This window comes from Mobula hypostoma, chromosome 8 (assembly GCF_963921235.1).
Source record: "Mobula hypostoma chromosome 8, sMobHyp1.1, whole genome shotgun sequence".
NCBI classification, from domain to species: Eukaryota; Metazoa; Chordata; class Chondrichthyes; order Myliobatiformes; family Myliobatidae; genus Mobula; species Mobula hypostoma.
The window spans coordinates 95,012,407-95,034,792 of record NC_086104.1 but is presented as its reverse complement, the minus strand read 5'-3'; the positions used below and the strand labels follow the sequence as shown (position 1 = coordinate 95,034,792).

General features: G+C 45.5%; 1 protein-coding gene across 5 annotated transcripts in view; it reads left to right on the top strand.

Annotated features, from left to right (window-relative positions):
- LOC134350749 (ribosome-binding protein 1-like) overlaps window positions 1-22,386 on the top strand; it is a 145,325-nt gene that overhangs the window by 98,298 nt on the left and 24,641 nt on the right. For 4 of the 5 annotated variants that reach the window (XM_063056391.1, XM_063056390.1, XM_063056389.1 and 1 more), the window contains exons 10-16: window positions 3,011-3,048; window positions 3,189-3,279; window positions 7,781-7,873; window positions 9,860-9,952; window positions 10,583-10,657; window positions 15,568-15,657; window positions 15,747-15,839. In XM_063056391.1, coding sequence (XP_062912461.1) covers window positions 3,011-3,048; window positions 3,189-3,279; window positions 7,781-7,873; window positions 9,860-9,952; window positions 10,583-10,657; window positions 15,568-15,657; window positions 15,747-15,839 — 573 coding nt within the window. The remainder of the gene's footprint in view (window positions 1-3,010; window positions 3,049-3,188; window positions 3,280-7,780; window positions 7,874-9,859; window positions 9,953-10,582; window positions 10,658-15,567; window positions 15,658-15,746; window positions 15,840-22,386) is intronic. The other variant, XM_063056388.1, reaches the window with a different exon arrangement.

The following is a 22,386-nucleotide window of genomic DNA, read 5'->3' as shown; positions in this document are numbered from 1 at the left end:
GCACCTTTATGGGAGAATGGCAACGGGTGAAGCACCTGGGCAACAGATTTCTGCGCAGTCTCTTCCATCTCAGCCACTGAAGCTTGCAACTCCTCCAGAGTTGTCATAGGTCTCTTGGTGGCCTCTGTCACTGGACCCCTTCTTGCACGGTCACTCAGTTTTTGAGGACAGCCTGTTCTAGGCAGACTTCCAGCTGTGCCATATTCTTTCCATTTCTTGATGATTGACATAACTGTACTTCAAGGGATATTCTGTGACTTATATATTTTCTTATATCCATCTCCTGACTTGTGCTTTACAATAACCTTTTAGTGGAATTGCTTGGAGTGTTCTTTTGTCTTCATGGTGTAGTTTTTGCCGGGATACTGACTCACCAGCAGTTGGACCTTCCAGATACAGGTGTATTTTTCTACAGTCATTTGAAACACCTTGACTGCACACAGGTCTCCAAAAACAGACCTCCTTTTAACTAATTATAAGACTTCTAAAATGAATTGACTTACACCAGTGATGATTTGGTGTGTCATATTAAAGGGAGAGAATACTTATGCAATCAGTTATTTTATGTTTTTATATTTGTAATTAATTTAGATCACTTTGTAGAGATCTGTTTTCAATTTTTCCAGCTTTCCACCAGATGCAGCTTCAAACAAGCAGCTGAACAAAACAGCGTTTCTCCAAGGCCAAGTTGCAAAACACAGTACATACAGTTACACACAGCACACATGCAGTAGATATGATGGCATAGAGTCACAAAATAATATTAAGACTAGTCCCTGAGTGCCATGGCCTGAAGATTGATGGTGCATGGGGTGTTGTCCTGGAGCCATGTTTCTGTAAGAGCAAGCACGCAGCAGTTTCTCATTTCCCGCAGCTGCAGATGAAGGAATCCAGCTTGTCTTCCAGGGAGTGAACACAGTAACCAGTAACTGTTTAGCGTCAACACTGCTGATATACAAGTATTCATTGAACAGCATTAGCTTGCTTTCCTAGGCTAGCACATAGGAGTAGTTGAAGAGTAAAGCAAGATCAAGGCGATATGATCCATCTCTTAAAGAGAAAGAAATTGTGCTTTGTGTGCTTGTTGGGTGTCCTATTGCAATGGGCCACTAATTGCCCATTTTCAGTAGCTAGGACAAGGATAGCAGGGGCAAAACAGGCAGGAAACATGCTCTGAGCACGTTCCACAGCCCTGGGGCATATCTGCGACTGCTCCACATGTGGCTGGAGAACAGATCTAACTTCTCTAACTAAACGGTTTTTTATTCAGAGTTACCTGACACAGATGCACAATCACACCTGATCAATTAGAAAGTGAGAATTATCCTATTTAGAAGATCATTAACTGACAATCAGCCCATCCTTCCCTTTCCCTCCACCCAATCTTTTCATAATTTGTTGCTTTTTTAAAAACTTTTGGATCTGGACATGCTTTGCAAAGCCAACATTTATAGCCCATCTACATTTGTCGTTGAGAATATGGTGTTGATGTTCTTCCCAGTTCTGATGGGAGATTATCAACCTCAGTCGTTTCCGCTGGTTTCCGCCTCACCAGATGCTGCCTAACCTGTTGAGTAACCCTGTGTTTTCTGGCTTTTCCCCTCACCATGCCTGCTGGCCCAGCCGAGGCTGAAGAACACCAAGAAAAGGGCGGAGGGACAAAGATGAAGCCAGGGTTTTATATTCAACCAAGCAGAAATATTTGTTGTGGGGAGTAACTGCAGCAGCAGTGTAATCCAGACGACTGCATTCTGATTCTCAGAAAGATTGTGGCAAAGAAGGAAGCTATGGAGTCTTTGCTACCATATGACATAGGAGCAAATTAGGCCATTCGGCCCATTGAGTCTGCTCCGCCATTCCATCATGGCTGATTTATTATCCCCCTCAATCTCATTCTGTGCCTTCTCAGCATAACCTTCGGCATCCTTACTAATCAGGAAACTATCTACTCCACTTAAAATACTCAATGAGTTGGCTTCCACAACCGTCTATGGCAATGGATTCCACAGATTCACCACCCTCTAGCTAAAGAAATTCCTCCTCATCTCTGTTCTAAAGGGACTTTCTTGTGTTCTGTGGCTGTGTCCTCTGGTCCTAGACTATCTCCCCTCCCTTCCCCCGGTAGGAAAACATCCTCTCCACATCCACTCTATTTGTGTGGGTCTTAGAGTCCTGGTCCACGGGCTACGGGCTTGGGTTCTGATGAAATCAGAATTGTTGCCTACATAAGACATAGGAGCAGAATCAGGCCATTCAGCCCATTGAGTATGCTCTGCTATTCCATTTTGGCTGATTTATTATTCCTCTCACCCCATTCTCCTGCCTTCCGCCCATAACCTTTGGCACCCTTTACTGATCAGGAACCTATCAACCTCCACTTTAAATATACCCAGTGACTTTGCCCCACAGCCTTCAGTGGCAATGAATTCCACAGATCCTATTCCCGTTAGCTAAAATTCCTCCTCATCTGCGTTCTAAAGGGAAGTCCTTGTAATGTGTGGCTGTGCCCTCTGGTCCTAGACTCTTCCACAAATGGAAACATCCTTTCCATGTCTATTCTTTCTAGGTCTTTCAATATTAGATAGGTTTCAGTGAAATTTCCCCCCCCCCCCAGTAAATGTTCAGGATGGCGGATGGAGACTAATCAATGGCCCTGCTGAGACCTGAGTGGCGTCGATCTCTTTGAGAGTTGTCAGAGCTCAAACTCGTCCATCACACTTCTGACCTGTGCCTTGTAGACGGTGGATACTCTAAGAGCAATCCAGCTATTTCCATACCTCAGCCCTGCAAATTCTTGCCTATTATCCAGCTCGCCTTCCAACGCTGTAGTCAAATCTGCCTCCTCCAGCGGTGCACTTGAGATCTCTGTTCAAACTTACTCTTCCAAGTATTGTGTCAACTTTCAGATTTATCCTTGGGCTAAATTATGGTTGAAATTAGGGATAAGGAGGAATCTGTTCTGCACAAAATACTGATCGTAAACCTGTTTTACTTTCTTTCAATATTCCAGGACGCCAAACAGCTAGAAATAGAACAGCTGGAGAGCAGGTATGCACTGGTTCAGAATCTGGGGTTGTGGGGGTTGTGTTGTGGGTTTGGGAGAAGGATAGATTGTGTGTGTGTATGTGTGTGTGTATTCTTGGCCTCTGTGATTACTGGTGCTTTAATCCCCGTCCTCCTGTTTTTAGGGTGAAGGATAAAGATGCTCAGATTTCCAGCCTGGAACAGGATATGCTGCAGCTTAAAGAAACCATTGAACAGCAAAAAAAGAAAAATAACGTAAGTCTGTCACTGCCAGTGCTGTGGGTCACAGGTCACGGGAAGAGTTTTTCTGCAGACCTCAAATATTAGATGGGGTAGAGAACTCCCTGATGAGCTGCAGCTCATTCTCGACCACAAGGCAGCCCCATTCCTGTTCCGGTGACTATGGCCTGGACTTGCCCTCTCGGTGCAGGAATTAGCCTTGGGGAAATCTCGGCAGAGGTCAGAGAGCTCTGGTGCAGGGCACCCCTGTAGCTCGTTGGTCCTCGTGCTGGACGAGGCTTCACACTGGGTGTGCAGACCCACAAGGTGCACGTTCTCACTTCAGTCACTATCACAGGAGTTACTCAGTAGAGTGGCATTCAACACCTCGTGTCAGAACATGGTTCAATCACAAACTACAGCAAATGGGCCTTGTGCCCAGATCTCCACACCCTCCCATTGAAGGGAAGTATTCCAGAAGTAAAGTCAGTGGAAAGATGTTACAAAATGCAGGTTATCTGCATGAAATCAATCCATTTAAGGTTTATTGAGAGGAGATTGTCCAGTCACCTCCATTCTGACCAGGACTTTTTAAGCTTGTAGTATACATCAGGGGTGGCATTGGCTTGGCATCTATGGGCTTCACTTTATCATGGTCATAGAAGCTGGGCACACTGACATCTCATGGAGCATATGCCAACTAACAAGCACTCATTTATGCTGACTGTATTTTATTTTCCTCACCTTCCCATTGTATGCCCTGGATTCTACCAGTCATCCACACTCCAGTAACAATTTACAGTGGCCAATTAGGAATGTGGGGGAAGTCCGAGAACTGAGAGGAAACCCAAACAGTCACAGGGAGAGCGAGCAGACTCCACACAGGCAGAGCCTGAGGTTAGGATTGAACCCAAGTTGTGAATCAGCACTTTCACCACTGCTGAGTTCTACCGAACATCTACTTTTGGGTAGTGCTCCCGGTTCAGAATTTGGACACAAGGATATCGATCGGATGCATTGCTGCATTCTGTAGGGCTTTGGGACCTGTGGGGAGAGGCCCAGCTGCTTAAGCATGCCTGGTAATGCATTGGGGGTAACCATTCTCTTTACTGGAATTGAGCAGTTGGGGGGGGGGCGCCGCGGGATAACGTCCTAGAGAATTCTCTGGCATTCCTTGCAGATATTTCCTCCTAGAAAATGGTGTAACTAATGAGGGAAAGATGCAGGAAGTACGGGAAATCTTCTGGTGCGGAATTCACAGTATTATTAAGATGTTAGAGTTAGAACCGTAGGTTTTGGGAGGAGACTTGGAATCACTTTTCCACAAAGGAGGACTGTTGCAATCCAAGGTTCTATATTCCGCAAGGTTGGACATCAGGTTAATTTGAGGTCGAAAATGAGGACTAATATTGGTAGATGAGGGTATGAATGAAGGTTAGCCTACTTCAGATGTCTGGAGTGAGGCAGAGACCAACCTTGGTCAAATTAGAAAGCTGTAAAAAGGAGACAGTTTGCTTATCAGTTAGGGGAGGTACTTGTCTTCTGGTCTTCTAAGTAGTTGTAGTTTCAACTTTATGAGATTTGTCTTATTTGAACTATATTAGCGTATCTTATTGGTGAGTTTCTGAGATAACACAGGCCAGTTAATATGTAACAATGAAGTGCTTTTAAGCTGAAGGTTGGTTTGATATTAATATTATCACGAGCATTATTAGGAGGCAAGCAAAGTAAGTGAGGAAATGAGACCTGTCTTCAAGGAGGGAGGGGCAGTAGAACTCTCTTCCCTGCTCTGACACCATTCACTGGATATTTTGAGTCTCATTTGGAAATGAGCAGATGCAACCCTGAGGAAACGTTGAGCAGGATGGTGATGTTTGTTGCCACAAACAGAACACTAAGATGCAAGTTTTTAAACATATCCAGGACTTTAAAGGGGTGGAGTTCTGGAAACTATTGAGTTGTTACAGATTCCACAATGAGGATATGTAAGTATGAGATGGCCACACGCAGAACTTTGGAGGCGAGGGACTCAGACACTGGTGCAGGAGGATGAAATATAGACACATGATGAGGCTGTGTAATCAGTATGGTGGAAGAAAACACTCTCCCGATCAGTTAGCATCTTGGTTTCCTGTTAACTTTATTTTATGGAACTTGTTAATTTTGTAAGCTTCAAGATTACGAAGGGTTAACCACTTCCTCTTCATTCTCTGGAGTCCTACATCTGCATGAGCAAATTAGAAATAGAACTGAAAAACAAACCAGCTGCAGACTCTTCACCCTTTCTCCCCAGTCACAATGAAGGATTTGGGCCCAAAATGTCGATGGGTTATTCCCCTCCATAGATGCTGCCTGACCTGCTGAGTTCCTCCAGCAGAGTGTGAGTGTGAGTGTGTGTTACTCTGGATTATCAGCATCTGCAGAATCTCCTGTGTTCAGAAATTGCTAGAAACACTCAGCAGGTCAGACAGCATCTGTGGAGGGAGAAATGGCTATCTCTTCAGTTCTGATGAAGGGTCTTTGACCTTTAGCATTGATTGTTTCTCTGGAATTAGAACTGCCTCTCCAGGGCAATCGAATGGATTTTAATTGCCCACATGAATCATCTGAGAAGAATGGGGATTGAGTAATATTGCATGTGGATCTCATGATTGGCAAGTGGGGTGGTGTGGTATGGAGAGGAGGTTGGGTTGATATCTCCAGACAGGCCAAGCAGAGGTGGAATGGGAGTGGAGGTTGGATAGAGATCTCCAGATTGGTCAAGCAGAGGTGGAATGGTAGGGTGTGGAAGTTGGGTAGAGATCTCAAGGTGGTTCAGAAACAGTTTGGTTAACTGATATTGAAAACTGGATTTGGGTGTTCCAGTTGTTCTGCAGTGAATATTACAGCACAGCACAGGCCCTTCAACCCTCAATGATGTCTGCTAGTCCTTTAAACTGCTCCAGGATCGGTCTAATCCTCCCAACCCACATAGCATTCCATTTTTCCTTCATCCAGGTGCCTATCTGAGTCTCTTAAATGTCTCTACCATTCAATGTTTAAATACGTTGTTGTAATACGAGGTATAGCTGTTTCTTCTCACTCAGCATCTTTTGTATATTATGAGCTGTCTGACACCTTCCTGTTGTCTGTATTCCCACCCCCCCACCCCCCACTGTGACTTGGGTTACCCCCAAGTGCTGCAGCTCCCAATGATAGGGCCTGTAGGTGAGTGGGAATGTGAGGAAGGTAAGATGGTATAAGTGAGAGCTTGATGGTTGCCGTGGATTCGGTGTGCTGTAGAGTTTGTTTTGTCCTGTTTACTCCGAAGAAGCCAAGACTGACCTACAATTCCGTAATGCTTCGACCCTCCCTCGTTCCCAGACCACAATGCTCTCAGGCACCCGAGAGAGTTGCGAAACATGCAGAATACTTGGCAGTACGTGACAGGGTGGATTTGAGGCTGATTCCCCCTGGCTGGGGAGTCGTCCTCTCACCCAGAGAGTAGCAAATCCAGAGAGTTCTCCACCCTCGGGGGCTGTGAGGCTCCGACTTGAGGCAGAGGTCAGTAGGCTTTTGGATATAGAGGAATATGGGGTTAGTGGTGCTGAGATAACAGATCAGCCATAATCTCATGATTCCCATTTGGGAATAGTGGCATTATTCCCATTTCTGTTGTGCTGTCTGAATGGAAAATGGTGGTGTTAGAGTAGAGAGAGTGAAGGCAGATTGAATAACGATGTTCAAAACACTGAGAGCTCTTGACAGAGTGAATGAGGAGGAACTTTTCTCCACTGGTAGTGGAGTTAAGCTTTGGAACTGTGACCTGGTGAAAGAGAGTACCTTCGCACTGGTTACCAAAAGAGTGAATGATTACCCGAAATGCAATTGATTATAGGGCCCTGTTGGGAGATCGGGGGAAGAGGTACTACTAGGGAATACGAGGGAATCTCTTCAGAGAACTAGCACAGGCATAATGGGCTAAATGGCCTCCTTTAGTGTCAGCTGGTTGTAAACCTGGGTTGCTTCCCACATGGCTCTGAGGGATGGTAATGACATTTCTTGACAGTTCAGCTGGTGGGGACTGAGTCGTACATTTCCATGCCCTGGCTAAATTCTACCCTTGGTCACATGTACCTCCTCAGCCCTCTGTGCGTAGTATCCGGGCTCAGTGTGGCACGTTTGCTTCTGGATCCGAGATAGTGGGTTTGAATCCTGCTTCGGCCCTCACGAACATGGGATCTCTGGTAGAAAGTACGGCGTGGGAGGGTTGGGGCACCTACAGCCAATGCCTTTCAAGTAAGATCCCTCTTCGCCCACGCCATGGATAAAAAGATCACATGCCATCTCCAGCTCCTTAACCAACATTCATTTCCCAATCAGTGTGGTGACCTCACGTTTGTCTCCTTGCTCTTTGAGGGAGGGATCCATGCACAAGATGGCGTGTGTGTGTGTGTGTTACACGACCTCGGAGCTCTGGGTGGTACAGAGGCGTGAACAGGTGGAGCATGCCTTGGGGAGCTTGCATGGTTTGTCATTAAAAATTGTTTCCAAATAGGAGCTCCGGGAGAAAAACTGGAAGGCCGTGGAGGCTTTGGCATCAACCGAAAAAATGTATGGGGCGAAACTCTGCGCTGCTAAGCAAATAAAGGTGGTACACTGCATGGGGCAACGGTGGGCGATTGGGGCTTGCGTGTCGTTCAGCAGAGGTCTTTAAGACCCAGGGCTGTCCAGTTGTATACTCAGCAATCAGTGGATCTCTCAGACTTGCGGTGGCAAGCTGTAGGGTACATCTTCCAGCTGGATACTACCCATTTCAGGCCATCCATTCGAGGGACACCTGATCATTGGCTATAGCTTTCTCACACGATGCCAGGAGACATCCGAAGCCACCGACTGGGTCTGGCTCTTGATTTCACTAGGTATACAAAATTATGAGGTGCATAGATAGGGCAGGCAGGCGCCTTTTTTTTCCACTGAGAGTGAGTCTAGAAATAGAGGTCATAGGTTAAGGGTGAAAGGGGAACATGAGAGGGAACTTCACTCAGAGGGTAGCGAGAGTGTGGAACGAGCTGCCCGTGGGAGTGCCGGGTGTGGTTTCAATTTCGACTTTTAGGAGAAATGCGGATAGGTACATATGTGGATGGGAGAGGTATGAAGGGCTGTGGGACCAGGCAGAATAATAGTTTGGCACAGAGTAGATGGGCCAAAGGACCTGTTTCTGTGCTGTAGTACTCCATGACTCTGACTCTGACCACATGGCTGCATTCAACAACAGTGCAATGAGGGACGCAGAGCGATTACTTGCCTGATGTTCTACTGATAGTATTGGATGTCGAAGTGTTGTCGCCTGCCAAACTAATTCACCAGAACTTCACCTGGCTAGCTTGAGCCTCTGAAGTAATGCACTGAGACTTCAGTTCCTGTGCTGCATGGTCGTGGCAGTGACTGAGATGTCGACTCTTCTTGTCGTAATTTCTGCATCTTCAGGCATGGCTGCACTTAACCTCCATGACGCCTGTGCCTGGAAAGCCACCAAAGGATTGCCTTTCCATTTGGTTTGCTCACCAACTCTAGGAATTGCTTTTGACATTGTCTGTGGAAAACGTCTCCAGGTGTAAGTTGGTGGTATCCAGCTCCCCCCACACACCCCCTCCTCTCTCGCACTTCCCCAACTTTTCCAACTTTTTAATGCTATGGACCAGTACCATTAGGCAATGGTCGGTGGACCTCAGGTTGGGAACCCCTGACTTACACCATCAGACCATGAAACATTAGGCCATTTGGCCCGTCGGGTCTACTCTGCCATTCCATCATGGCTGATTTATTACCACTTTCGCCCCATTCTCCTGCCTTCTCCTTGCAACCTTAGGTACCCCCCGTACCTGTTAAAGTGGCCACTGAGTGTGTGTTTGTGGTCTTCTGCTGCTGTAGCCCCTTCACTTCAAGGTTTAACGTGTTGTGCGTTCAGAGATGCTCCTCTGCACACCACTGTTGTAATGTGTCACCATTTGAGTTATTGTCGCCTTCCTCTCAGCTTGAACCAGTCTGGCCATTCTCCTCTGACCTCACATTAACAAGGTGTTTTCACCCACAGAACTGGATGTTCTATTTTGATTTTTTTTTGCATCATTCTCTGTAAACACTAGGGATTCTTGTGTGTTTTTTAAAAAAAAAGGAGACCATCAATTTCTGAGATACTCAAACCACCCCATCTGGCACCAACAATTATTCCACGGTCAAAGTCACTTGGATCACATTTCTTTCCCACTCTGATGTTTGGTCTGAACAACTGAACCTCTTGACCAGGTCTACACGCTCTATGCATTGAGTTGCTGCCACATGATTGGCTGATTTAGGTATTTGCATTAACCAGCAGGTTTAGGGGTGTACCTAGTAAAGTGACCATTGAGTGCATCCCCACTGCTTCTTCCCCACCGGGTTAGATCCTAGAACTCCCTGCTTTGTGGATGCACCTTCACTAGGAGGGCTGCAGAGGTTCAAATGAATGTTCGCCAGCTCCACCATCTCAAAGAGTACACTATAAATATCAGTAATGGCCAGGTCCTTAAAATAAATGATAGAAGCGTCATTAATGGGGGACTGAATCGATCTGTCTGTGTGTGTTTTCCTTTAGGAAGAGTCAGAACAGCTGCTGCAGACGGTCCACCGACAAACCAAAGAGGCACTGCAGGGGCTCTTCCCAGAGCTATCGGTGCCTTCACAACAGGTAGGAAATGGCGGGCGGTTGGGAAAAATAGTGATTTAGGTGCTGGGAATGTGTGCTGAGTGATTGCTGCCTGGATCCCTGAAGTGGGGGGGGTTTCATATTATGGGCAGCTCCCCGCATTACAGAGCGGTTGTGTTCCTAGAATACAAGCTGAATTGTTATTACACAAAACATAAACCCCCTTCTCCCGTTGTCCTGCATTCTAAGTGAAGATGCATTCTTGGATTTTGTCGATGATGACCTGGTTTTTTTTAATCCCCTGCCAGAATTGAGCCCTGCCCATGAGAATCCTCAGGGAAAGAGAAGGCATTTAATCCCCTGCCTGTATCGAGCCTTACCCATGGGAATCCTCGGGGAAAGAGAAAGCATTTGCGGACCGAATTCGTAGAAGGAAAAAATGACACTGCAAATTATAATGTCCACAAGAACGGTGGCAAAATTCTTAAAAGGGAATTTGGATAAAATACCTTTTGCAGAAATTGTGTAAAAAGTGAAAATGATTGTTTGGTCCACCAAAAGGCTAGGACTGGCACAATGGGCTGAAGGGTCTCGTTTATGCTGCCTGCTTCTGTGATTGCACATTGTTTAGTAGTTGGAAGTGCACACTGACGATCATACCCTGGCTTTCAGCTCTACAGTGAATGGCTGCAAGAGTTCAGACAGAAGGCCCAGGAGTCCCTGAACCAGAAGTCCACAGATCCCTCAGTGAGTAAGCAGCACAAATACAATGGGTTCTGCACGAGATTGTGGTGACCTGTCTGCTTTTATATTTAAATTGTTTCTGGACTTGCCCTGTCTACTGATCTGTGACAGTTGTGGCTACAAGATCAAGTCAGAGGCTGCATGTCATCTGGTGAAATACAGTACTGTGCCAATGTTTTAGGTACATATATATAGTTAGGGTACATAAGGCATTTGCACAGTATTGCAGTATTTTTGGGCATTGCACTGTACTGCTGCCACAAAAAAAAACTAATTTCATGATACACAAAAAATGCTAGTGAACGCAGCAGGCCGAAACGTCGACTGTACCTCTTCCTATAGATGCTGCCTGGCCTGCTGCGTTCACCAGCATTTTGTGTGTGTTGCTTGAATTTCCAGCATCTGCTGATTTCCTCATGTTTGCGTTTTATAATTTCATGACATGTGAGTGATGATAAGCCTGATTCTGATATGGCTCTCTATTGTGGACTGACAGTGGGAAGGGAGCAGGGAGAGGGGAGTCATTGTTGGGAAGAGGTGAGGGAGTGGGAAGCACCAGAGGGACATCCTGTAATGATCAATAAACCAATTGTTTGGAATCAAATGACCTTGCTTGGTGTCTCGAAGCTGGGTGTGCCTGCACCCGTGTCACCCTGCCCCAGCACTTTCTCTATCATCTGTCCCACACCCCTCCCCATAATGCTCCACCTGCATCATTTCCACCATCGTTTGCTCCTACCGGTTTTAAAAACTCTCTGTCCACTCCACATTGACAGGCACCCAAGCTATATATCTGTACCTATGACTTTGGCACACTACTGTAAATCACTTTTTTTTTGACAGCTCAAAGTCTTTCCATCATCCACCAGGCTCAGCTCAGAGTGTTGAGTTCTGACAACTCTCAAAGAAATCAACACCATTCAGGTCTCAGCAGGCCACTTGATTAGTGCCCCATCCTCTGCCACCCTGAACATTTATTTGTGGGGGGGGGGGTTGGGGTTCTCATTGAAACCTGTCTAGTATTGAAAGGCCTAGATCGAGTGAACGTGGAGTGGATGTTTCCGATAGTGGGAGAGTCTTGGACCAGAGGGCGCGGACTCAAAATAGAAAGACGTTCCTGTAGAACAGAGGCAAGGGGGAATTTCTTTAGCCAGAGGACAGTAGAGTTCATTGCCACAGATGGCCATGGAAGCCAAATCATTGGATATATTTAAATTTCCAGCATCTGCAGAATTCCTCGTGTTTGCGATATATTTAAAGAGAGGGTTGATGGGTTCTTCGATAGTAAGGGCATCGAAGGCTACAGGGAGAAGGCAGGAGAATGGTGTTGAGAGGGATAATAAATCACCATGATGGTTCAGAATCAATAGGCTGAATGGCCCAATTCTGATCCTACATCTTATGGTCTTTAATCCCTTCCCCAGCAGTGCCCAGAGTGTACCATGCACAACATGCACTGCAGGTACTCACCTAGCCTCCTCCGCTAGAACCTCTCAAACGCACAACTTCTGCTACCTGAAAGCTCAGGGACACAGTAAACGGCATGTCCAAGTCGCACAGCATCCTAACTTGGAAATATATCCCTGGTCCTTCGTGTTTACGGCCTAAATTGACAAACATATTCCCCAACAGCCCTGTTGAGCGCACCTCCATCAGAAGGACTGCGGCAGTTCAAGGAGACAGCTCACCACCACCACCTAGCAATGGGGAAACAAGTGCTGGTCTTGCCAGTGGTGAATTCAGAAGAAGCTGATTTTTGCAGCACACATATGTTTCATGATTGGTTCGTGTCTGAAGACCATCCAGACCAGTCGGGCCATTGTCAGTGGATACCACTGACTTTCAGGATGGCTTACAGTTCCCAGGGGGAGTCCCTGGAATAGCAGTAGAAGCCTTTAGATATCTCAGGATGAATGCCGTCAGTGAAATAACTGGGCAAATATGGAGCAAGTGTCCTCAGCATCCTGACCTATTGTACCTGGAGCAAATGGTAGCATTCCTCGTCGAAGAGATGACATCTCATGAACACAGCACACAGCTAGTATCGCTGTTTGCCAACCAGCCTCGATAAAACCAGAGGACAAACACTGAGCGGAAATTTTATTAGCTACCTTCTGTACCTAATAAAGTGGCCACTGAGTGTATGTGGTCTTCTGCTGCTGTAGTCCATCCTCTTCAAAGTTTGACATGTTGTGCATACAGAGATGCTCGTCTGCACACCATTGTTGTAACACATGGTTATTTGAGTTACTGTCACCTTCCTGTCAGCTTGAACCAGTCTGGCCATTCTCCTCTGACCTCTCTCATTAACAAAGTGTTTTCACCCAGAGAGCTGCCACTCACTGGATGTTATTTGTTTGTTGTACCATTCTCTGTAAACTCTAGAGACTGGTGTGTGTGAAAGTCACAGGAGATCAGCAGTTTCTGAGATGCTCAAACCAGCCTGTCTGACACCAATAATTATTCCACGGTCAAAATCACTTGGATTTTTTCCCCCGTTCTGAAGTTTGATCTGGAAAAACAACCGAACCTCTTGACCGTGTCTGCATGCTTTTATGTATTGTGTTGCCGCTACATGATTGGCTGATTAGATATTTGCGCCAATGAGTAGGTGCACCTGTTGAAATAGCCGCTGAATGTAGATTTAGAGTAAGAGACAATAGATCCAAGGGATGTTTGAGGGAGAACCTTTGTCAAGAGAATGAGTGATGAGTACAGGAGCCTGAAGGAACAGCTCCTTCCTGACAACCATCAGATTTCTGAATGGACAATGAATCCATGAACACTACCTCCTTTCTTTTCTCGTTCTCTTTTTGCACTACTCACTTAATTTAATATATAATTTCCTTTTGTAATTTATTGTTTAATTATTATGTATTGCAATGCATAGCAGCCACAAAACAGCAACTTTTATGAGATATGCAAGTGATAATTAAACCTGCTTCTGATCACTGCCTGAGAGAGTGGTGACTGCAGAGTCACTGACAGTATTTAAGTATCCTTACGAGCACTAGAGTCACCTCAGCATAGGTGGCTACTGGCCAGTTGCTGGAAGATGGGATTAATACAGATAGGTGTCCAGTGGTAAGAGTAAACATGCTGGGCCAAATGACCCGTTTCCACACTCTAGCTCTACTGGTAGTGTGGTGCTCTGCTATCACCACTCCATCACAAGTTAAATCGCTTCCCAGTTCCAATTATGATCAGAGGTTTGCTACAAAAATTGATTGCCCTATTAATAATATTTATTTTCCTTCCCATTTTTCTCTCAGTAGTCTGTTCCTCACCACCTGCCTTTCCTGTATTTTGTTTCTGCTGACCTCCCCCACCCTCCACCCGGTGCTAGCACTCTTCTCTCTGAAGCATGGATGGGATCCAAGGGCCAGCCTGGGTCCTGAACGCTGAGACATCCCTGTGGTACTGAGGGAGTGCTGCACAGTCTGAGGTGCTCTCCTTCGCTCTGCACGCCCACGTGGATGTAAACAATCCTGTGACACCATTTTGCAGAACAGCTGGTTAATTCTCCCAGTGAAATGAAAAAACGGAAAATGCAGGTCAGGCAGTAGCTATGGAGAGAGGAATAAAGTTAGTGTATGATATCGATAACCTTTCACCTGATGTAGTTGCTGACTGAAACATTAATTTCTTTATCACTCCGCAGATGATGTCCGACCTCATCAGCATTTTTTAATTTCAGCTTTACAGCATAGTCATACAGTACAGCAGTACAGAAACAGGCCCTTCAGCCCATCTAGTCTGTGCTGAACTGAATGGCACGGTAGCATAGTGGTTAGCATAACACTTTACAGTGCCAGCGATCAGTGTTCAGTTCCCACTGCTGTCTGTAAGGAATTTGTACATTTCCCCCTTTATACATGTGAGTGCTTTGGTTTCCTCCCGCATTCCAAAACTACTGGTTAGGGTTAGTGACTTGTGGGCAAGTTGTGTTGGTGCACATCCTCGGGCTGTGTTGGCCATTGACTCAAACAATGCATTTCACTGCATGTTTCAATGGACATGTGACAAATAAAGCTCATCTTTAATTTTTATCTTGGCAGTCTCGTCCATTCGACCTGCACCTGAACCATAGCCCTCTCTCCATGTTCTTCCCACTCATGTACTGTCATTGAGTGTTGTGGCTCGATGCATCTCCTGGTATTTTGTCCAATGTCCAATATACACTCATTGGTCACTTTATTAGATACACCTGTACACCTCATTAATGCAATATCGAATCAGCCAATCATGTGGCAGCAACTCAATGCATTAAAGCATGCCGACATGGTCAAGAGGTTCATTTGTTGTTCAGACCAAACATCAGAATGAGCAAGAAATGTGATCCAAGTTACTTTGACAGTGGAATGATTGTTGGTGCCAGATGGGGTGGTTTGAGTATCTCAGAATTTGCTGGGATTTTCATGTGCAACTGTCCCGAGAGTTTATAGAGGAAGATGTGAAAAACAAAAACACCCAGTGAGTAGCACTTCTGTGGGTGAAAACGCCTTGTTAATGAGAGAGATTGGAGGAGAATGGCCAGACTGGTTCAAGCTGACAGGAAAGCGACAGTAACTCAAATAACCACACATTACAACAGTGGTGTGCAGAAGAGCATCTCTGAACGCACAACACGTCAAACGTTGAAGCGGATGGGCTACAGCAGCAGAAGACCATGAATGTACAGTATCCACTTTATTAGGTACCTCACTGCAGTTACAAACAGATTAACTGTCATTGTCTCATTGCTGCTTACTGCGCACAAATTGTTTGTTTTTTTACAATGATGCTTGTACTTTAGAAAGTGCATTATTGGGTGGGAGACACTCTGGAGTGTTCTGTCTTGAAATTACTAAATGAAAACAAAGGACTTTTTTATCATCAGAAATATCACTGGCCATTCATTTTTGTTTTTTCAGGACTTAGTACTTAAATTACAAGAAGCAGAAGAAGCCCAAAGCACTTTACAAGCAGACTGCGAGCAGTACAGGACGGTTCTCGCCGAGACAGTGAGTGTGTTCAGCTCTCCTTCCCCAGGCTTGGCCGCGATGCAGGGGCTGCACCTCTCAACCCCTCTTTCCTCTGCTTGGCTCCGCAGGAGGGAATGCTGAGGGACCTTCAGAAGAGCGTAGAAGAGGAGGAGCACGTGTGGAAAGCAAAGATAGCGGAGTCTGAAGCACAACTTCGGCAGGTGAGTGCTTGCCGCACGGTCCAGCTCTGCACGGTTTGAGATAGCTGAGTGCATCCCTCTCGTGGAACAGACTAAGAGTTCTGGGTCCAGTGTGTGGGGCGGCACAAGAGCATAGTGGTTGGAGCAATCACTGACCGGGGTTCATCCCCTACCGCTACCTGGAAACAGTTAGTATGCTTTCCCCATGACTGCATGGGTTTCCTCCGACGCTCCAGCAACTTACGGTTCAGGTCAATAAGTTGTGGACATGTTCTGCTGGTGTTGTAACATGGCAGCATTTGCAATTTGCCCACAGATCAATCCTTCCTGCTTTGATTTGACACAGACGGTACACTTCACTGTGCAGATAATCTCATCTTGTAAACTTTTACTTAAAATTGTCTCTGACTCCCTCTTTACCTGGGCAGGAATCACTTTAATTTTGACAAGGCAACATCACTGGAGTCACCACCCCCACACATCTGGTTCCCACGACTGTATGAACGGAAGTTGAAAGCAATGCAGAATCAGAATCGTATTTAATATCACTGGGGTATATCGTGAAATTGCCTACGTCAACCTGACGGGGTGTCACATGGTTCTATACATTCCAACCAAACCCTTCGCACCTCAGATTTTTCTCTTGTACTTTTTTTTCCCCCTCTCATAAACTTGTCTCCTTACCGGGGTACGACTCAGGATGTGAAACCCATCAAGCTGTGATGTAGGTATTGACGAGTGCCCTTCGGGGTATTGGATTGTGGTGCGTCGATATCATGCAGTCTCCTCTTGTGTGCAGCCTTGTGTCCCATCAGTGTACACTATTTTCCATGCTGTGTGTCTTTCTCTCATCCAGCAAGGTACCTTTACTGCAAAGTGCCAGGGCACCTGTGTTTTGTAAAGTGCCTTACAAGGGTAGGTCTAGGTGTTTTTTTTTAAATCTTTAGACAAGGTTTGCGTTGAGCGTCATCCATGGCTCAGGAGAAGTGGGCATGTAGCCTGCACCTCGGTGATTCAGAGAATGTGTGTGTGTTGGCTCCTGCAAGACATCAGTATTTTCTTCATCCTTTTACCAATATTGCCTCGGGACCATTCCCCAGCCCAGAACTATTCCTTCACACCTCATAAGTGACCATAAGACCATTTGATAGAGGAGTAGTATTAGGCCATCAAGTCTGCTCATCATTTCATCATAGCTAACCGATTTTCCTCTCCGCCCCCCCACCCTCACCCCCGCAACCCTTCATGCCCTGACTCATCAAGAATCTATCAATCTCTGCCTTAAATATACAGAAAGCCTGTGGCAAAGAATTCCACAGATTCACCACTCTCTGGCTAAAGAAATTCCTCCTCATTTCTGTTCTAAAAGGACACCCCTCTATTCTGAGGCTGTGTCCTCCGGCCTTGGACTCTCCCATCATAAGAAACATCCTCTCCACATCCACTCCATTAAAGCCTTTCACCATTCGATAGGTTTCAATGAGGTGACCGCTCATTCCTCTGAATTCTAGTGAAATACAGGCCGAGAGCCATCAATTTTTGTGAACCTTCTACAAACCCCATTTCCAGAAAAGTTGGGATATTTTCCAAAATGCAAAAAAAAACAAAAATCTGTGATATGTTAATTCACGTGAACCTTTATTTAACTGACAAAAGTACAAAGAAAAGATTTTCAATAGTTTTACTGACCAACTTAATTGTATTTTGTAAATATACACAAATTTAGAATTTGATGGCTACAACACACTCAACAAAAGTTGGGACGGAGTTAAAATAAGATTGAAAAGTGCACAGAATATTCAAGTAACTCCGGTTTGGAAGACTCCACATTAAGCAGGCTAATTGGTAGCAGGTGAGGTATCATGACTGGGTATAAAAGTAGCGTCCATCAAAGGCTCAGTCTTTGCAAGCAAGGATGGGTCGTGGCTCACCCCTTTGTTTGTGAGATAATTGTGAGTCAGTTCAAAAGGAACATTTCTCAAGGCAAGATTGCAGAGAATTTAGGTCTTTCAACATCTACAGTACATAATATTGTGAAAAGATTCAGAGAATTCAGAGACATCTCAGTGCGTAAAGGGCAAGGTCGGAAATCACTGTTGAATGCGCGCGATCTTCGAGCCCTCAGGCGGGAGTGCCTAAGAAACCATCATGCTACTGTGACAATTATAGCCACCTGGGCTTGGGAGTACTTCGGAAAGCCATTATCACTCAACACAGTCCGTCGCTGCATCCAGAAATGCAACTTGAAACTGTATTATGCAAGGAGGAAGCCATACATCAACTCTATGCAGAAACGCCAGCGAGTTCTTTGGGCCTGACCTCATCTCAGATGGACCGAAAGACTGGAACCGTGTGCTGTGGTCAGGTGAGTCCACATTTCAGCTAGTTTTCGGAAAAAACGGGCGTCGAGTTCTCCATGCCAAAGATGAAAACGACCATCCAGATTGTTATCAGCGAAAGGTGCAAAAGCCAACATCTGTGATGGTATGGGGGTGCATCAGTGCCCACGGCATGGGTGAGTTGCATGTATGTGAAGGTACCATTGACTCTGAGGCGTATATTAGGATTTTAGAGAGACATATGTTGCCGTCAAGGCGACATCTCTTCCCGGGACGTCCATACTTATTTCAGCAGGACAATGCCAGACAACGTTCTGCACGGGCTACAACAGCGTGGCTTTGTAGACACAGAGTGCGTGTGCTTAACTGGCCTGCTGCCAGTCCAGATCTATCTCCTATTGAAAATGTATGGCGCATCATGAAGAGGAGAATCAGACAATGGAGACCACGGACTGTTGAGCAGCTGAAGTCTTATATCAAGCAAGAATGGACAAAATTTCCAATTGCAAATCTACTACAATTAGTATCCTCAGTTCCAAAACGATTAAAAAGTGTTATTAAAAGGGAAGGTGATATAACACAATGGTAAACATGCCTCTGTCCCAACTTTTGTTGAGTGTGTTGCAGCCATCAAATTCTAAATTTGTGTATGTTTACAAAATGCAATTAAGTTGGTCAGTTAAACTATTGAAAATCTTTTCTTTGTACTTTTGTCAGTTAAATAAATGTTCACATGAATTAACATATCACAGATTTTTGTTTTTATTGCATTTTGGAAAATATCTCAACTTTTCTGGAAATGGGGTTTGTAGTTTCAGCACATCCTTCCTAAGATAAAGGGCCCAAAACTGCTCACAATACTCCAAGTGAGGCCTCACCAGTGCTTTATAAAGTCTCAACATTACATCCTTGCTTTTATATTGTAGTCCTCTTGAATGAATGCAAACATTGCATTTACCTGCCTCACCACACACTCTACCTGCAAATTTACTTTTGGAGAATCCTACACAAGGACTCAAGTCCCTTGTGCCTCAGTTTTTTTTTGTTTTCAACCCTTTCATTTCTTCTACCAAAGTGCATGACTATGCACTTTCGGACGCTGTATTCCATCTGCCATTTCTTTGCCCTTTCTTCTAATTTGTCTAAGTCCTTCTGTAGCCTCTCTACTTCATCAAAACTACTTGCCCCTCCGCCTACCTTCATATTGTCTGCAGACTTTGGAACAAAACTCCCAATTCCATTATCCAAATCATTGACATATAACGTAAAAAGAATTGGTCCCTGTGGAACATCACTAGTCTCCGGCAGCCAACGAGAAAAGGCTCCCTTTATTCCCACTGTCTGCCTCCTGCAAATCAGCCACTACTTTGTCCAGTCTTTCCTGTAATTCTGTGGGCTCTTAGCTTGTTAAGCAGCCTCATGTGTAGCACCTCGTCAAAGACCTTCGAAAAATCCAAGTATACAACATCAACAAATTCTCTTTTTGTCTATCCTGCTTGTTATTTCTTCAAAGAATTTCAACAGATTTGATAGGCAAGATTTTCCCTTGAGGAAACCATGCTGACTACGGCCTATTTTATCATGTGCCTCCAAGTACCATGAGACCTCATCCTTGATAATCGACCGTTTGCTATAAATATGGCAATCCCCTGCCCATGCAGTGAAATATTTGCACTGGAGCAATATCAAACAGAATTTGGCACAGAGCCTCACAGACTAGGACTGGCAGCCTAAAGGTTTGTTAAGGATTTAATTTTAAGCACTGATGAAAACAAGGTAGAAGGGCAAAGGGGTTTTGAAGGGTACTTCAGCCTAGCCCCTGGAGGTGAAGAGGGTCACTTCTAGCAGACAGACTAATGAGGATATGGGAGAAGGATTATCTAAGAGGTGCTCGGGCTAGGGAAAGGGCATAAATGGAGAAGTGGGGTTGGAACTCAAATGATGGGGGGACCCAGTTATCTGTAAAGAGTAGAATTTACAGTTAATAGAAAAGTCTCCAGTCTTTTGCTCTGAAACGAAGACTGAGGTGTGAAGGTGTGGGATCATCTTTGGCTCATGAATCTCCCTCTGTAGAGTTCAGAGAAATCAGATTCAATGAGTAAACTCAGCAGGTAGCCCAAGACTGGCTGCTTGCCCTGATCTGGCTATATGGACTTGTCCATTGACATTGAAGTAACCTGTATGGCACAGAGGTGATGGGCCGAAGGGAATCCAGGGGAAGTGGGAGGAGAAAATGGAAGCTCATGATCTGAGAAGCCTGCTTATTCTCCACACAAACCTCTTCCCCTTCAGTTGCTGTAAAATCTCCACAGATACTGATTTGTACGTATCTGGAGAGTTACTGCAAATTACCCAGTTCCTAGAGTGAGCTTTTAAGCAGTGGGGTGGGGAGCTCAGAGTAACCAGAAGTCAGAGACAGTCACAAACATATGAGAGATCCTGTAGATGCTGCAAATCAAAGCAACACACACAAAATGCTGGAGGAACTCAGCAGGCCAGGCAGCATCTATGGAGAAGAGTAAACAGTCGATATTTCGGGCTGAGACCCTTCTTCAGGACTGGAAAAAAGAGATGAGAAGTCAGAGTAAGATTTCTCAAACTTCCAGTGATTGCCCCCATCCCCCTCTCCTTCACCACTCCCCATTCCTGTTTCCCCCTCTCGCTTTATCTCCTTACCTGCCCATCACCTCCCTCTTCCCTTTCTTCCAATGCCTTCTGTCCTCTCCCATCAGATTCCCCCTTCTCCAGCCCTTTATCTCTTTTGCCAGTTGACTTCCCAGCTCGCTACTTCATCCCCTTCCCCTCTCCCAATTTCACCTATCACCTACCACCTTGTACTTCTTCCTCCCCTTCCGCACGTCCCAACCCCCCAACCGCCCCCCCGCCCCCATTGCCTTACTCTAACTATCTAACCTCTTTTTTTCCCAGTACTTTCTGAAGGGTCTCTGCCCAAGATGTGAACAGTATAATCTTTTCCATAGATGCTGCCTGGCCTGCTGAGTTCCTCCAGCATTTTGTGTGTGTTAATCAGAGTCGAGAGTCCAACTTTTATTTGTCAGATCCCTATCTGGTCTGACTGTTTCTGGTGAAATGCTGCACTTCCAAAAGGGCCACCTCTTAGAGCCTGGGCTCTGAATGACAGGGGACAGGGGACAGGGTAGCTGCAGTGGCTGTGGGTTGAGCCTGGCCCAGTCGAATTTAAAGGCAGAGTATGCCAGAAATACTCTGCAAGTCAGGCAGCACGTTTCAGATTGAGAGCCTTGCATCAGAACCTGAGACATCTGATTGTACTGGCGAGTATCAGAATCGTGTATTATCTCGCGTGTGTGCACACACACACACACACACACACACACACACACACACACACACACCATGAAATTTGTTGTTTTGTGGCAGCAGGACAGTGCAAAACATAAATATACTATAAATTATAAGATATAAGTAGTGCATAGAGAAAGCAAAAAAAAAAAATTGGATTTAGTGTTCATGGGTTCATTGTCCAAGCAGAAATCCGATGGAGGGGAAGAAGCTGTTTCTAAAATGTAGACGGTTTGTCTTCAGGCTCCAGTGCCTCCCCTCTGATGGTAGCATTGAGAAGAGGGCACGTAGGTGGTCAGGGCCCTTAATGATGGATGCCTCCTCTTTGAGGCATCGTCTTTAGAAGATGTCCTCGATGCTGGGAGGCTGGTGCCCAAGATGGAGCTGGCTGAATTTGCAACCCTCTGCAGCATTTTCTGATCCTGTGCATTGGTCTCTCCATACCGGATAATGATGCAACCAGTTAGGATGCTCTCCATAGTACATTCATGGTATCATCATCAGGGATTTAGTAACAGAGTAAATATCTCCGCTGCTGATTATGCGCAGACCCGTGCATCCAACTGCACAGCAGCAGTGGCTGCATCCTTTAATGTGAGGCTGCTGCATGGGTCCAGTGGTTTGTTGTTTTCATAACAGTTTGTTAAGCAGTTGTCCTGGCGTCAGCTACACACAGTGGCCACTTCCCTGTACACCTACTCATTAATACAAATACCTAATCGTGTGGTCGCAACTCAGTGCTTAAAAGCATGCAGACATGGTCAAGAGGTTCAGTATTTGTTCAGACCAAATGACAGAGTGGAGAAGAAACGTGATAGTCAACCCCCCGGGAGGTTTTTATGTTCTTAGTGACTTTGAATGTGGAATGCTTGTTGGTGCCAGATGGAGTGGATTGAGTATCTCAGAAA